Source organism: Magallana gigas, chromosome 7 (assembly GCF_963853765.1).
Source record: "Magallana gigas chromosome 7, xbMagGiga1.1, whole genome shotgun sequence".
Lineage (NCBI taxonomy): Eukaryota > Metazoa > Mollusca > Bivalvia > Ostreida > Ostreidae > Magallana > Magallana gigas.
In genome coordinates this window covers 36,053,180-36,070,815 of record NC_088859.1, presented here as the reverse complement: position 1 = coordinate 36,070,815, position 17,636 = coordinate 36,053,180, and the positions used below count along the sequence as shown (strand labels likewise).

The window sequence follows — 17,636 nt, the reverse complement described above, 5'->3', positions numbered from 1 at the left end:
CGTTTATTCTGAATTCGTTGTAAAACAACTTGCTGTATAAATATAAAAATTTAATTGGAATGTGTGATTTCACTTTACTCATTTTTAATAATTAACAGGATACAATTATGTATATTTTTTGAAAAAGTCAAGTCTGTGCGTAAAATTGAATATAAATTAAATATTCTGCAACCTTCGGAGGATAATAAGAAATAAGTATGTTATAGTGCATTCTCGTCTGACCATTTTAGTGATTAATTATATAATTAAATCCAGAATTTGTACTGAATTTATGTATCAAGTTTAATTTCAGGTTCAGTTTATTCGCTCAAACCAAATAATTTGGTATGCATAAAACATATGAAATTTACACTAAAAACAAATTCAAACCATGATAATTATGCACACGTCCAAAAAGAGGGTCGAGTTTTTGTTTTTGTTGGAGTTGCTGAGTTTGAATTTGTTTTCGTAGTGAGTCAGCGGGATGGCTTGACCCTCATGGGGCAATGATTCACTGGCCAGATTCCAAGACAAGGTCATTAATTTCCACCAAAAACTTACGAAGTACATGTAGTTACTGTATACATGTATGTATATAACATAATGTTCAAATTAAAAAAAGTAGGTATGGATAAATGAATGGTTGCTCGACAAAAAACATTTGTATGTTGCCTGTCATTAAGAAAATACAAACTGCAAAGTTGGTAAACAATGGTCTGAAGAGTCAAAGGGCAAAAACGAGAACACGGATGGGAGGGAGAATGCACTCAAAACATCTGGCAATCCACCGCGAGAGCCTCAGGATGTAAACAATTTCCTCAAAATAACCCCGCGTGATCGGGATTAACGACGCAGCTTCGGGTCGGTCTGTGGGTATAAATACTGGTGGTTCTCACACTCTGGCAGTAGTACTCTGACGGTCACTATGAAGATTTGGTTGTCGCTGTTGCTTGTCCTAGCCGTGGTCAGTGCCCTGGAGGCGCGACGAGGAGGGAGAAGGAAGGAATGGCGGAGACAAAAGTTCGCTGGAATGCAGGCCGGTATACACGGGTAAGTCCATTTTTTTGATGATGATGATGATGATAACTTATTATAATTGAATTATTGTACGTTGATAGCTGGATGTGTATAAAAAGTGGTCAGTGGTCACGCAGAATCAAATGTTACATCATTTGATTCGACGTCAACCGCATGCAACCCAAACGATATTTTTTTAAAAACAGGCACAATGCAAACCAAAATTTAAAAATGATTATAGTTTACACTTTTCTTCTAATGAAATATTTTGTAATTATCATAAAGTTCGACAGCATTGATACGCATATTTTTGTTGATCTACCCTTTATTTTAGAACTTTGCGATGAACAAATGTTTTTGGTTTTTATTCATAGCCCCCCTGATGTAGCAGATGATGACGTCAAAGACGATGAAGATGCCCCCACACAGCAGAACGAATGGTTGACCAAGAAACAAAGGAAATGGGCAATGAAGCGCCAGAGGAAGATGAAGTGGATGAACAAACGTCGTGGAATGATGTCCCCCGAAAACTCGGTGGAAGATAAACCAGAGGACACAGAGATCAGCCAGGACGAAGTGAAGCCAGTGGTGACACACAGAAGGTGGCAACCAAGACGGGGCAACAAAGTCGATAGGCGCCAGAAATGGAGGAAAATGAAGAGGAGGAAGATGTGGCACCACAAAAATCATGGCAACAGACCATCCTGCTTCTGTCTGCAGACCGAGCAACTAGAGAAGCTTCAGGAACTGATCAAGAAAGAGGGACTGGAGACAGAATTTCCTCAAATCATGCCTCCAGAGGAAGACCCCGCCGTCGACAACACTTCCGATATACCCGAGGAAGAAGAGGATGACGATATGATGGAGGAAACTGAGGACTTTGATGACGCTGACGAGGATCTTACAGATGATGACGTAGAGAACAACAGCGGCGAATCAGAGGAGGTAACCAGTTTACCAATGATGACCACAGAGACCTCCTACATTATTCAGTAGATCCATTTTTTTCTACCCTACATTATTTTATCTTTTCTGTTTAACTTCAGTTATACTAATAAAATATATTTTTTGTTATTTTGTGTTATTTTATATTAAAAAAAAGATGTTTGATAATAAGGAAAATTCTGTTACAAGGAGAAGTTTGAACTTATAGGCATTTGAGTAATTACCACAGATGGATAAAATATTGACTGAGATCTATCATGAAAAAACAGTGTATTTTGCAAAGTACTGGTAAAATCAGTTTGTTGTTTTAAAAATTCGTGGTTTTATTTATCACCATTACACGCAGCTGTTCAGTAAAGAGGCCGACATACTAGTAATTTCTTAAACTGAGCAACTCCAATGTTTATCTAGTACATGGTCTACTCGGACGTCTACTTAGCTATCGCTTACTTTGCAAATGTTAATGTGTCACAAGAGTCAAAAGTGTCAAATTCCCCAAAGAAACAAAGATACCTCATACTTATAAGTGAAAAACCGCTTTCCAGTGAACCACTTGTGGGCACTCTAACTTTTCTGAACAGGCAAGTTTAGTAAAAACCTGGGATTTTGTTGTTGTTAAAAACCAAAAACACGCTGTTAGAGTCAACAATAAAATTGACGACTTTTGCGGTACTTGTTCCAATGTCGTGGCAGAAGACGCCGAAGGCAGGCGTCAAATGGCGACAGGACGCTGTTTGTCTTGGTGCAAACGCTGGGACACGCAATGACGAGTCGAAGACAAAGTAAAATAAATTCATTTATTAAAAAAAAAAAAAAAAAACTTCCGCATCATCTTAATTTTATGTTTCAAATTTTATTCTAAAAAAACCCACACATTTGTCCCTGGTGGAAATAAATACATGTACTCAAACACAACGAAGTATTTATGAAGATCTAGGACTTTTGCTGATTTATTTTGACTTTAATAACAATAATTTTACGGACAGGGAAACTTAAATTGAGTGCATTTTACATAAATGTCATATCCTGTAAGGTTGCATTATATTTAAATTCTCTATCAATGTGAAGCTTACTCTAACTATACATATTACATATACAATTAAAGCCATCAATCAACGCTACTCGACTAACAGAAAAGCTTCATGCTATGTTTTACTGTAGAAGTTTATCAGTTAAAGCTCGCGCAGCTATAAGATCTAGTGTTGAAAAACCAAGAATAGCGCGGCAACATATATTATTCAAGATTGTGTATATAGATATAAAATGAATATTGCATTGCATGTGCACTACATATATATACATGTACGCGCCCGTGAGGGATAGGTTTGATAGCAAGTCATTCAAAGGTTGTGCAACCATACTAAGTCGAGCAAATTTTTGAAGTTTAGTACGATGAACTTGGAAAACATGCATCATTTTGTGTCCTTTTTATCTAAATTAAATACATCAATAAATCACTGACCATTCACGGCAGGTCAGACGATGGTAATTATTTAAAAGAACACTAAATTTTGATGCACATGAAATTATATTGATTGTTAGTGGCAAAAAGATAAAAAAAAAAATTAAAAAAAAGGATTTAGGAACACGTTTAAAATTGAAAATTTTGATGGCATACAGATAACAAAACATTGTCATGTTTGCTGCAAACGATAAGCGGCAAGATTACGTACTGAACAATTTTAAAATGTAATTATAGAACTATATAAGGTATCACACCGGTAATTGTTTTCACTATATAACACTATAGAGGGGAAAAAATTCTTAAAAATCAGTTTGTATTCCTCATGACAAAATATTCGGAGGAAATGTTATTTGTTACCTATCTCATCAGCTAACACCATAAAAAGGGCAAGTGATACTGCATTTTCTCAAAATATCTAGCTCCAAAGAGGTCTACCCTCAAAACCACGTGTTTTCCATTTGTATGTAAACAGACTGCACACTCCCCAGGAAGCTGCTGCATGTGCCCTCAAAGAAGTAGTCCCTGTGAAAAAAGATCATCACCTAACAAAGTACATGAAATATCCTACTCAGTGGTACAAAATTTTTTAAAACTGAGTAAAGGAAAATGTGATACCTTGAAATAGTCTTTAGATAAGCACGCCATTAAATTTTAATCTGTGAAATATATAACGTTTTAAATCAGTTTGTAATTAACACAAATAGTTTTGATCCAAGTCAGTTGAGTTACTAGTAACTGATGTGTACGCCAAGATTATCTGATACATGTATAGAAGATTAAGATTATAAACCAGTTTTGGGTGGTCAGACGCGGACAGAGGCATTGTGTGAGTGACTTCCCGCGGTGTTGTTTGTCCGTCGACAATAATCCTCCTTATATCATCCTCTGCCGTTTTGGTGGGAATTAAAATTAAGGTGGAATACACATCATCACAAAATGGCTGACAGCTGATTGAAACGACAGTTCGTTTTATTAAAAGGATTTTATGAATTGAAAGATGTAACTTACCCAATACCCGAGTGGATAAAGTGTCGGACTTTCATTATAAAAAAATTCCTGTTAATTTGAGTGACTTTTTCCAGGTGTGTTATTCCACTTTAAGGCAATTAATCTAGTAATTTCTAATGAGTTATTTCCTTGTATCTTTACTATTAATACACATGCCAGTTGCATAAAAGATCAATGTTTCAATTGAAGCTTCAATAAAAGAAATCAACAATGCATATAATGCACCATCTTTAAAATTTATGCACTGGACAAATGAATAAATGCTTGCAGTAACTCAATTTTCTGTGGCACCCAGGCATAGAGAACGTATTTGCTTTAGCAAACGTTATTTTGTTGTCGGTTCAATATTCATATCAGCTATATAAGTACATGTATATGTATGCTGATAAACATACATTTAGAAAACACAAGATTGACTGAATTGTCCAATTTATGAATGACATCGTTTAAAGAATTGAGTTGAGAAATATTGCATTCGTAGCGTTCGGTAAAAAAAAATACCAGACATCAATATATACTGTAAGTGAACCTTAATTAACGGCAGATACTGACATGAAATTGAAATCAGATAACAAGGATACTTCTTCCGTACTTTCACAATATCTTTTGAGGCTAATGAGTATCAGCCTGTGACTACTAAGTATAGATTGCACTCAAACACCGTCGGTCATATGTATGTTATAAGCAAAGTGTTGTGCATTTTTAATAACTAAGACAACAATATAAAAATATCAGAAGTGCATGTTCTCCAGACACCAAGAGTGGTTTAACTTTGAAACTACATACGTTTAAGAATGCACAATGTGTTCCAACCACTTCAAAGTGTTATGAAACATTTTGTTAAGGGTCCATTGTATGGTGGCTTACTGAATCATAGGGCGATGGTAATGTGCAATATCCTGGCCACTTTACTTGAGGCATATTTTATTTACTAAACACTTGCACTTTTCGCTAGAAGCAAATTATATACCAGTCCGACCAGCACCCCTCTTTTCAACGTCCTGAATGTTGCGTTTGAGGATTTTAGTAATTTTGGTCCTGCTGCTTTTGGTGGCAGACGACACTGAAAGCAGACGACATCGACGTCATCAACGTCATCGCAACAGATGGCGGCAACGGGATGAATGGCCCCGAGGCGGACGCTTGGGATCACAGTGGAGACACAGGTAAAGAATCGCTAATTATTTACTATACTCAGTGTAATTAAAGGTTAAAGACAACAAAACCATGGGGATCAGATTTTCGATTACAGACAAAGTCAAGTAGCAAAAAAGGTTGATATATACAGAAACCATGGCATCTTTCTAAACGTTAACTTTTGATTTGAGTGACGTTTGCGATTAAATGATATTGTTATCAATTCTTTAATAATATGTATGGAACTGAACAACATTCGTCACTTTTTTTAAGTAACTTAAATATTTTCTTAAAGTTTATCATTGCAGCAATGATTATTACACGGATAATTCTTAACTTTTTAAAGTAGTACATACATGTATGGTAAATGAAATTTTATTCCTATTGATTTAAGTATTAATAAAAGATTCAATTATTTACTGAACCATTTAATTAATTTTTAGATGGAACTTTCCTTGGTTTGATTTTGACATCAATTTTGACAGCGGCTCATTCACAACAGATTGGTGGGATGGGTAAATCCTCCTTTTATTGCTTGTTTATTCTTTAACATACAGTACTTGTTGTGTTTGTTTCTTTGGAAATTTTGTTGAAAACATTGTTTTGTGTTAGTCAATGCTTACATTTGTCAATTCATAAGATCATTGTTGACAATATGAACTATTGCTGGAGATAAATTCTTTAAAGTTAATCGCTTGAATGATATAGAACCATTTTAACAGGAGCTTGGAATTTTGGAAGTTGTGTTTTAAAAAACAGCAATGTGACGTAGGCCTTGCTAGCCACTCAGCCATGGCCCTTTGAAATGAACAAGATTTGTCTGGCTTTTGTGTTGGGACTACGCAATCTGTGTATTTTCGACTTGAAACCAACGTCATTTTCAACTTGTTTTGGTGCAAAAAAATACAGTTAATTAAATCCTACTGAGTAAAGTTTAAGGTCTTGTTAAAAATGTTCTAATTCAAATTTTTAAATTCATTCGACTGAACGTGAAGATTCAAAATCAAGGATAAGTGCACAAGGACCAAGCCCTCGTGGATAAGTGTGTTGTGTGGAGGATGACGTATTACAAATTATAGTTTTCAGTAATCAATAATTAAAACAAAACTAATATCTATCTACAATGCAAGTATGATGTCTTTCTAATAGCAATTACAAGCTACATGGTAATATTTGATAGTAAATATTGTTTAAAATAAAATTTTTATCAATGTCTTGCATAGTTTTTGCGTCACTGGAGTTATAAAAGTTCTTGTACGCAAAATTACACAGAACATCGGTAGCCTATATAAAATGACAAAAATCTGTATTTAATTTTTGTTTCACTTAGCAATGAAAAAACGAATCACTTTTTATTTAAGTATTTTTGCATATAGGTTTGTAACAGTATAAAAGTTTGTAACAATATCTTTTAAGAGGTAAAATTATATGCACAATAGATTTAGATGCAAATAGATATTTGGTTAGGCATTAGGTAGGTAAGACAGTGAGTGAAGTGATAGTCAATTCACTTTAGTCACCTTTATAAAAGTTTTGTTTAAATTTCTGAAAATCTAAGCAAAAATAATGAAGAATTTGATTTTTTTAAAAATGTTTTAGTCCAAATGTCTGCACACATAAAGAACGCAAAAATGGGAACACTTCAACTTCCTTCACCGGCCATGGTCAATACTCATCGTCCGCGATCACATGTGAAGACAAGAAGACCGCGTACATATGTACCGAAACGTGAGTCCTTGTCAATGGATACATTTCTTTCCAATAGTTATAACAAAGACGTGAAAAGAAGACTATTGTGTGATTTGCTTTCTTATTGTTTTATTTCTTGTGTTTTGATTTGTTTAATCAACAAGCTATATCAAATAGAAAATCTGTTTCCATTTTATTAAAGATTGACAAGCAATGGAAAAACTACAATAGAAAGAGTTACCAAGAGCTGTTGCCACGGTTACACTAGAAGATCTGGTCAACACGGATGTCCAAAGTGTAAGAATCTCTCTCTCTCTCTCTCTCTCTCTCTCTCTCTCTCTCTCTCTCTCTCTCTCTCTCTCTCTCTGTTAGTCCATATTCAAGAACTGCATTGTATTTTTTGCTAAACAGACCAGCAGTTGGATGACATCGAAAAAACAGCAGAATCCTTAAATTTGACAGAATTCCTTCGAGCAGCAGAAAGTGTTGGTCTCAAGGAACAACTAAAGGGAACCTTGGACGCAAATTTCACAATTTTTGCTCCAACAAACGAGGCTTTCAAAAAAGGACCCAGCTTCGTATCGTCATATGAAAACGTCTTACTTAACGTAGGCTAAACGAGTGGTGATGATATACTATTATATAGTATTGAAAATATAATCTGTTTAACTATTACACGTATAAAAAGATAAGTGTCCAGATTATTGAACTTTTATGTTTTAATTACATCGAATTTAAAAGAGAGTAAATAATTAGATATAATAACAGTTTTAAAAAGTAATTTGTTGCAGAAAGAATGTGTAAATTTCTTCATGGGGTCCTTTTCCGATCTTTGATACTAGCTTGCCTTTCGATCAACATTCAATTTTACGAGTTGTTTCAGGACATGGGTTCTGTCATTAGAATTTCGCCGCCGATCAGCACAGTCATTGTGAGCGACGCATCTGACCTAGTTTTGAGTCACGTGACGGGTGGCATTCTGACGACCACCACACTGGAGGACGAGCAGACGATCACAAGTGCCAACTCTAAATCCTCCACCATCAGAATAAACTTTTACGACATGGTAGACAATGGGGTAAACATTCTTATCCTCTGTGAACCGAAATATTGTACGTTGTTTTTTTTTTCATTTCATATTTTCACGTCTTTAATCTATTTTGCAGGTTATGACTGCAAATTGTAAACGTGTTTCGTCAAGAAACAATCTGGCCACTAATGGCGTCATCCATGTCGTGGATGAAGTTTTGCAGCCGGTGACTAAATCATTGACGGATATCGTCAGCAGCAATCCCCAACTCAGCTATCTTAAAACAGGTACAATACAATTGATGTTGATCACTTGTCTGTGCTGTAAAATTGTTAACTGCGTCTTTATTATTAACAAAATACATGTAAATACACATTTTCTTTTTTAATTACAGCTCTGGGAACAAGTGGGATTAGTCACGATCTTCGACTGGAAGGACAGTTTACTCTACTAGCTCCAACAGACAACGCATTTAGAAAGCTGGATGGACAACTCTTGAACAGAACACTGACTGACAAACGTTGTCTTAAGAGTAAATTGAACAAAAATGCTGTAAAGTTACGATTGTATTTTCTGTCATCTCAGTTATTACTAATACTTTACATGGACTGTTTTCTTCTTATAGAGATTATTAACAACCACCTGCTCCCCAATGTTATTTGCTCATCGGCAGTTAGTGGCTCTCACAAATCCAAAACCAAGAACAAGCTGTCCAAGTACCTACAGTTGATGCGTGATGACAACGACAAGATTTTTGTGGAAAAGTCGCAGATAATCGATCGCGACATCATGGCTAGCAATGGAGTACTTCACCTTATTGATGACGTCATTATTCCTGAGGAAGGTAACCACGTTGTAAAAAAGCTGTGTTTATAATATTAATTTAGTTTTAAAATTTTTGTAATATTTCTTTTCTGTAGCTTACGCAGTAATGGAGGTTCTGGAGAAGAGAAAATTAACTCGACTTTCGGATTTGATCAGTGAAGCAGGCCTGAAGAAGTCATTGGAACAAGCCAATGATATAACTATTTTAGTTCCCACGAATGAAGCGTTTTCAGTACGGGTCAAATACTTTCATATCATGAGTAATAGTATCAATTTTTTAAACAACAATGAATTGCTATACTTCATTCAAAATTAGTTAGGTTCCAAGTTTCTTTCAGAAAATGTCCGAGTTTGACCGAGCGAGATTAAATGAGTCCAACACGGCGGATATCGTAAAATATCACGTGATCAAGGAGCTGTCCACGTGTCGTGTTGCAGATGGTCATCAATTCTCTACTTGGAACACAAAAAAAACCCTGACTGTCCACAGAAGCCGATCACTTTATGTAAGAGATCGATTCTAACAAATACTTTGATTTCGTCCCACATTATGAAACAAGTGAAGCATATACATGTACATGAATTAAGATCATAAACAGATGCAAATTAAAAGAAAATTCTAATTCATTGTGGAGGAAAAAGTATATAGAATGGTTTTGTTATTAGTGGAAAAGAATACATTTGTTAAAAACAACATTTTAATTAAATGTGCTTAGGCTAGCGATATAAGTAGACATATCTAGGTCAAACAGTTTCCATATATACATGTATGTATTTTTATTCTGTTAGTTATTCTAATTATTATAAAACTCATAACAAAAATATTTATGACACAAATAAAGTAAAACAGGTACAGTACAATCGATTGTTTCATGGATAATGTGATGTCGAAATATATACTATCTGGTTTTAAAAAAATGATATAAATCTGAAAGCCTGTAGACTTGAACGATGATCAGTTCTTTATAGGTATTTTAGGAAGCCATTGTTGAAATTTCTTTTGATCAGTATGAACCGATGATATTCTTGATTAGTTTTACACAAGAATTACAAAAAGCGGACCTACCTTATAGGAAGAGCTGTGTCGTCTAACTTGACCATCACTATAAGCCTCTTAATACTTGTTGGAATGTGATTTTACGACTATTTCAGTATAGATTCTTCGAACCTCCCCAAGAAACTATCCAGTGTTCATCCATTGTAAAGTATGGTATTCCAAGCTGCAACGCCGTAATCCATCTCATAGATAAGGTTTTTTTTATCATATATATATATATATATATATATATATATATATATATATATATATATATATATATATATATATATATATATATATATCTTTCATTTGAATTCATGTATCAAATTTCTTCGATGCGAAATTCATTTATTATAATATCAATTTTACTGAAAACAAATAGTATTCAATTTGTTGAAGACCATTGTGCCAGTTTAGCCATACGTCCATATTTTGTTCTAAAGTTAATACAATGAATGTCAAGATAGATACAATATGTGTAACACATATCGATAAGACCGTCTATTTTATTGTTCTGCTTGATAGGTTTTGATTCCACCAGTCGGTACCGTGGTAGATGTTCTGGAAGTGGACAATCGGTTCTCAGAGTTTGTCAAGTTGATGAAGAATTCCGGATTGGCTGACGAGTTACAGCAAAACGGACCGTACACCGTGTTGGCGCCCACAAATGAGGTAGTCATGATTTACAGTATTTGTTATGAATATATAATTAAATAATGGTTTTACGCTTTTCATTGTTGCATTTTTTACAATAAAATGTGATTTACAACAGGTTCTGAATGCCTTGACAGAGGAAGAAATGAAAAACCTGCAAAGCAGTAAAGACAATTTGAAGGAATTCGTCAAGGATCACGTCATTCGAGGTTGTTTTTTATAAGCAGTAATTTTAATCATTTTGCTTTCTTTAAAGTATTACCAAGTGATTGAATTTATAATTATGCGATATTTTGTTGATAAACTATTAAATTAAAACCATTTTAACAAGAACTGGTAGTTGTGACAAACAGCAGTGAGACGTAGACCTGTCTATTTAATTGCTGGCCACTCAGCCATGATCTTTGAAATCAAAAAGATTTGTCTGGCTTTTGAGCTAAGACTACGCAATCGATGCATATTTCGCTTGAATCCAGCGTCATTTTTAACTTGTTTTGATGCAAGAAATACATGTAGATATATCTACGTCTAATCGAAAGTCCAAGATCTTGTTAAAATGGTTCTAAACTGATCAAAAACCCATTGGAAAAAATTAATCTTTAGTTATTCGTTTGAGTTTAAAAATGAAGATGTAGTTAACCTTTTTCTCTATTTGTTATCAAGGACACATGTGCTGCTCCAATTTCCGTCTGCACGTCTTTGGGTTCCACAACGTGAGAACTATTTCAGGAGTCGAGCTGGTTATAAGGAAAACGGGAAGGCATCTTACTGTTTCCTCTTCAGATATTCTCGAGTGTGACATGGTTGGCACCAATGGAGTCGTCCATGCGATCGGCGGAATTTTAGGACAAGAACAAGAAACCGAATACAATGAATATGATTTCTTTAATATGTTTCGCTGGTAGAATCATGTAAAAGTTTTATTACAGTAATGTATAACTCATTTATGATCATTTATACTTGTATTCTACCTTGTACACGTGAAATGATTATTTTATGCTTTATGACAATGCTCTTCATGATATGTTCTCTTTAAGATACCATGCCTGTACATGAACAGTACTAAAATTATTTTGCTTTGCGCATTACAAATGCTTCAGATGAAAGACGTGTTGATCAAGATTTTTTTTCACTTTATTAACCATCTTTATTTGAATACAAAGTAAAATGTACTCAATAAAACTACTGCATAAATGTGCCTATATGATCTGATACATCTTCAATCCATGTTTGCCTACTTTCGTTTGAATCATATTTTGAGAGGTTCGAATTTTGTTGACATTTTGGGGTCAGGCAAAATTATTGCAATTTACCATCGCATTTTATCGCGAATAAACATATTAATTCAGAGTATTAATCATATCTATTTTGTGTCCTCAAAGAAGAGTTCATGGGCAGCATATGACAGCAACTGAAAGAGTGAATTGAAAAGGTTTGTTATCTAAACTGCTAACTAAATACATGTCATTTGCTTTAGGTGTATTTAACACCTAGAAATATGAGATAAAACTATTAAAGACCATTGTAATAATCTTCCAATTATTTCTAATGCAATACAGAAATTAAAATATGCAATTTTTAAACGACTTATTAAAAAAAAAAGATACAAAGCTTGTTTGAGATAATGTTCTAGATAAACTTGACATAAAGCGAAGATTTAAAATTTCAGCATTTGTAAAAGGCTAGAAAATATAAAGAAATATTACAAAAGTATTACATGTTCATTTATATTAATGCACCATCATTCAAAAAAGTAGAAGACTCACTCTCCCAGGTTCCCGGACGTTGGAATAATCCGTCTTTATCCGATCACGTGGTGTTTTCTTTTTCGCCCGTGGTTTCGGCTTCTGTTAAAACAAGAAACAATACACGGTTTTCTTTGTTGCATCATACAGGTGAAGCGTTTCTTGGTGTAGAAGAGGCATTTTCAAGCAATAGTTTAATTTGTTACATGTTTAAACAACTAATTAAATATATAGATATGAAGTTTTCCAGAAAACATTTCGAAAACATCAAGATTTTGCAAATTCTTCAGCTAAAAAAAAAATTAATTTGATCCAAATTATTCAGATAAAGCTGGGTCAGTTCATTTCCTGAAAACCAATTAAACTCGACCATAAAAACCGAGTTGTCTCAAAGATGAATTTATTAACAACAGTTCAAATAGTAACGTTTTAGGTCAGAATCTAGTAGATCTTACCTTTTTCCTGGAACTATACTCTGCTGGGTAAGTGGGATATTGTTCCTAGGAATAAAATAAGGATATTGTAAAAAGCATTTAACTGTGTGCTTCAGGTATACATGTATGTTACATTAAAATTTTAAAAGCAATAAACTTATCTATAACAATTTGTAAAAGATTGGTTTAGAAATATTTTATTTCAGACTGCATACAAGTAACTGTACACTGTTCTTTGCATGTTATATCGATCGAACGGTAGTTTACAATTTATATCGTACTTAAAATTTTACAAAATAATTAATATCTACTGGTTTTGTTCAAACGTTACAAGTAGTTATGAAAGTGTTGTTCATAATTTTTGTTCTTTAAAAGATATTCTTCCAGAACATTGAAACGTCTCCATATCACTTGTAAAGTATGAATTCCTAGATAATTTCATTAATTTTATTCTTCAACCTACCCTGTTGCTATATACAGGAACTGTGTATTCCTGAAGTAAAAATAAGAAAGTAATAATTTCATGTCTAAACATGCACACGTTGAAATTGAATCAATCTACGGAGGGTAAGATGCTACATGGTGGATTTTTTATTCATTTATTCTCTCAATGATATTTACATGTATATATTTGGCATATTGTAATTCGTATCGAAATGAATCACAACTTCTACCAAATCTGTTTGAAAACTTAGAAAGACGATATTTTGAGAGATTCTGATACAGAAAAAAATCTAAACCGTATCAAACTACTTCTAGCTTGGTTTCTGTTCAAACGGGAATGAAATGATGAAAAGTATTTTCTGAATATAGTCAAAATTGTGTGACATAAAACTCCATAAAAAGAACATTTTTTTATACACGCTGCGATTTAACTAAGTGTAATAGATCATTTTATTTACTTCGCTTTCGCTAGAATTGGTGAATTGGATTATTAGTTGACACCCCATTTGCGGATATTTATACATGCATTATGATAAACTTGAATAATTTAACAAAGTTTAGCTTCCCCCCCCCCCCCCCCCCCCCCCACCACACACACACACACAAATCACAATGCAGTGATAAATATATATAAGTATGGCAATCAAGTGCAAAACAACTACATACCCTGACATTGTGGTCTAGGGGAAGAGATGGCACGGGTTGAACTGGTTGTCTCTGCAATGCACGGCTTATTAAGCAACAGTTCCAATGCATCGTGCAAATTAATACAAGTATACGTTTGGGATAAAATTTGATGATAAATTGTTTTCAAATTCAGTCAAAACTTTAAATTTTCATTGAATTGGTTTGGTCATTAAAAATGTAATTTTGTTTTTTATTCTTACCGATATCTATACGTATTGACAGAGGTGTTAGCTTGAGATACATGTATGCAGCTAAAATAATCGTTGTTCAATTTTATCGTGTTGATTATTGCTAGAACATTTGACAGTTTTGATACATACATGCACTCTCACGTTGCGGTCATATTGCACGGGAGGGGCGTGGTGGAGGGGGCGTGTCTACAGTTAGAATAGGAAGATCAATGATATCCTTTATTCTATATTTTGTAAATAAGTCTTAACTACATAATACATGAACGTCATAATTAATGATTATTATCAGCAAACATGCTTTAAATCTTACATGTAATTCTAAACTTTAGATTTAAAAAAGTAAAACGATTTTCTGCATTTCTTAATTAAGAATCTTAAAAAAAACATACTTGATTATAATTCACTTGAGCAGGTCTTGCGTATTCCTGTGTGATAATAAAAGGTGTCGTATTTCATGAATGTGAACTTATAATTTTGGATTACGAATTTCTTTCTTTTTCGATCTCTTTTTTCTTTCAAAATTGCACATACCTGATTATAAGTCACTTGAACAGGTCTAGGGTAATCCTGGACGAAGAGTGAAAAAAAAAAAGAATTCAAGTTTACTTTGATAATTTTTTCTGGGTTTAGTAACTGCAAAACTGTAGCGTTACAAGTAATGGATTGACAGACTCTCAGAGGTATAGTTCTGTAGCAAATGAATTTGTAATTTAATGCGAACAAAAAAATTAGGAATATTTTACATGTATACATACCCCAATAACATGAACAGGTCTTTGGTAAACCTAAAATGTCAAACTTGGTTCGTTAACTTTAATTTAAATGAATAGAATATCTGATTATCATTAGATATATCAAAGTATATGGGGTATTGCCGAATGCTCTGAGGAGATAAGTGGCTTTCCTCTATGTGTGAACTACTGCATGTAAAAAGAATGGCCTCCAATTGACCGACATTTAAGAATGTGCCTCCAAAATGGTATCCAACATGACACTAGTGAAGATTAAAATATTATTTTAAAGTTAAATACCGCTATGAAGTGCTTGGATGTTTTTCCAATAATGGTTTCTGGATTTACAAACTTGAAAAAATACATGTATCTTTACTTTTATTGTGCTATATATATATATATATATATATCTTGTCAGATCTCTTGAAAATAATTTTAGCCATCAGACCCATTATCGTATCATAATGTGTATTCCTATGTACTCCAATTATTCGTAGATCAGAATTGTCAATTTAGACAAAACTGATATTCTTGAAGAATTTTAATTTGTTAGCATCGTCATTTTATAATTTGATTTGATTCTATGTTCCCGCCTTTTTTATGTTTTCTTAATCTATCAATGATGTTCCGCAAATGTATTTGTTGAGCGTTAACTTAAAGGAAGTCAGAGAAACAGGTCATTCACGCCTCGATATACAAATCATGCGAAATTAATAATTTTTCATAATTAAAAAGATGGAACCATTCTATGGCTGTTCATGTGATATGTAAGAATTGTGCTTCAAAACACCTCATATCCAATTAAATAAAAATCATGAAACTTTTCGTCTACTTTAAGATGTGGTCCAGTTAACACCCCTATAAACCTAAAAACTGTGCATCTGTCGCGTTGAACATACACTTGCATATAAATATATGTACTGAGTACGTATATTGTGTAGCTGTCAAGCCTTTACATACATGAACAATTAAATCGCCCATCTATCACCCCTCTACATACATACATGTATCAGTAGTGCATATGTAACGCCTTTCCACATAAACCGAGCATCTCTAACACCACCTTTTCTCATAACTTAGTCCCAGTGTACCGATTCAAGTCAAATCACTAAAGACATCATGTCCCTTCATACAAATCGCTAACCATTCAATCCTCTTCATATGCATCATGCATTATTAACAGCTCTACACAAAACTCGTGCATATCTTTACCAATAACATACATTTACATGTATTCACAAGCAAATCGTGCATATATTACGCCTTTATAAATATACAAGCCATGCACCATTCCGCCTTCTATATACTTATGTACATATAAATTGCTAAACTGCCTCTCCTGTACATGCATCCAAGTCGCGCATCTGTCAAGTCGTGTTGCAGCTCGTCGCACGCTAATGAAATCGTGCATTTGTCCACACCTCAACGAGCCGACCGTCCATAAAAAGCAAGACTAAAGGCAACAACAATCCTTCGATACGTTTATAGCATTCCCGACTTAGACACCACAAGATCTAGAAACTGCTAAGGAGATTGTAACTACATGTCAATGCCAAAATCAAAGGACAGATTGAAGTTGATATTGGTGCTATCACATCGAAGCCAGTTGCTTAAATTGGTACTAGTAGTTGGAATATTATTATATGCTATCTCTGGATCATAAAAATTCAAAGGGGCATGGTCACGATTTTGGTCAATTTCTGTTTTTATTATTTACAATGCTTAAGGAGTACATTACTAATGATCAAATGAAAGTAAGTCAGTCGTAGAGATATAAGCAACACTGGCGTCGGAAGCAAATTGAAAGTGGGGGGGGGGGGGGGGGCTAGCCTAATCTTCAGAATTATTGCGGAAAAAAACTATTTCCCAAAATCATGAAAATCCAAATCGGGGGGGGGGGGGGGGGGGGGGGGGGGGTAGTATGCCTATCCAAAAAAAGATTTTACCTACCCAAATTTTTCCCCCATATCATGAAATTCCTAATCCGTGGGGGGTAGGCATATTACTCCAACTTTCTCAATCTTTCAAGGTTAATTTAAGAACAACTATATTTCCGGCGATAAAAAGTGGGGGGGGGGGGCTAAACCCTCTATAATGCTATGTGCCTAATGGTTAGGTCTACATTTGCAAAAAAAGTGGGGGGGGGGGGGCTAAGCCCCCCCTAGCCCCCCCCCCCCCCGCTTCCGACGCCTATGAGCAAAATACAGGACTCACAATTCTTTGTCATATATAAGGCTCGGTCGTGTCCTGTTTTTGTTTACATAGTCTCTATATACCAGTAAAAAATCTTTTTGCAAGCTGTTTTTTCTATCTTTTTAATCATTTTAGTCATGAAGAAACAGCTTCTAAAGTTTACCACATTTATTTTAGGTCTAAAACTGGAATTTTCACTTCAACATTCAAAATGTAAACAAAAGGTTTGTTTATATAACAAAGAATTGTAAGCTCTGTAACTTGTTTTTAACTCAACGAATGACACTCAAATTTTGGTTGCCTATTAAAAATACCTTACTGAAGCATTGTAAACATTAAGATCGGGAAAATAATTTTGGACCAAAATTGTGGTCATGCCCCTTTAAGGTCTGTTGATTAAATTACTTTGGATTGTTTAGTTCA

The 17,636-nt window shown here is 34.2% G+C and overlaps 2 protein-coding genes and 1 long non-coding RNA gene across 3 annotated transcripts; 2 read left to right on the top strand and 1 right to left on the bottom strand.

Annotated features, from left to right (window-relative positions):
• Nucleotides 1–804: 804 nt before the first annotated feature.
• LOC105326683 (mitotic apparatus protein p62) lies at nt 805–2,070 on the top strand. Its single transcript, XM_011426844.4, has 2 exons — nt 805–1,029; nt 1,371–2,070. The coding sequence occupies exons 1-2, from the start codon at nt 905–907 to the stop codon at nt 1,990–1,992; spliced, it is 747 nt and encodes a 248-aa protein (XP_011425146.2). The 5' UTR covers nt 805–904; the 3' UTR covers nt 1,993–2,070.
• A 3,264-nt stretch (nt 2,071–5,334) lies between these two features.
• LOC105322271 (transforming growth factor-beta-induced protein ig-h3) lies at nt 5,335–11,988 on the top strand. Its single transcript, XM_011420913.4, has 15 exons — nt 5,335–5,580; nt 5,995–6,066; nt 7,151–7,279; nt 7,443–7,537; nt 7,652–7,848; nt 8,124–8,318; nt 8,407–8,557; nt 8,665–8,802; nt 8,896–9,114; nt 9,191–9,327; nt 9,434–9,601; nt 10,248–10,346; nt 10,660–10,806; nt 10,907–10,997; nt 11,452–11,988. Exons 1-15 carry the CDS (start codon nt 5,420–5,422, stop codon nt 11,691–11,693), a joined length of 2,241 nt encoding a protein of 746 aa, XP_011419215.3. The 5' UTR covers nt 5,335–5,419; the 3' UTR covers nt 11,694–11,988.
• Nucleotides 11,989–14,073: 2,085 nt separating this feature from the next.
• Nucleotides 14,074–16,739, bottom strand: LOC105322291 (uncharacterized). Its single transcript, XR_010707546.1, has 5 exons — nt 15,045–16,739; nt 14,821–14,856; nt 14,679–14,714; nt 14,419–14,475; nt 14,074–14,128 (listed from the first exon to the last, which is right to left on the bottom strand). It is a non-coding gene; the product is annotated as an uncharacterized lncRNA (long non-coding RNA).
• Nucleotides 16,740–17,636: the final 897 nt, after the last annotated feature.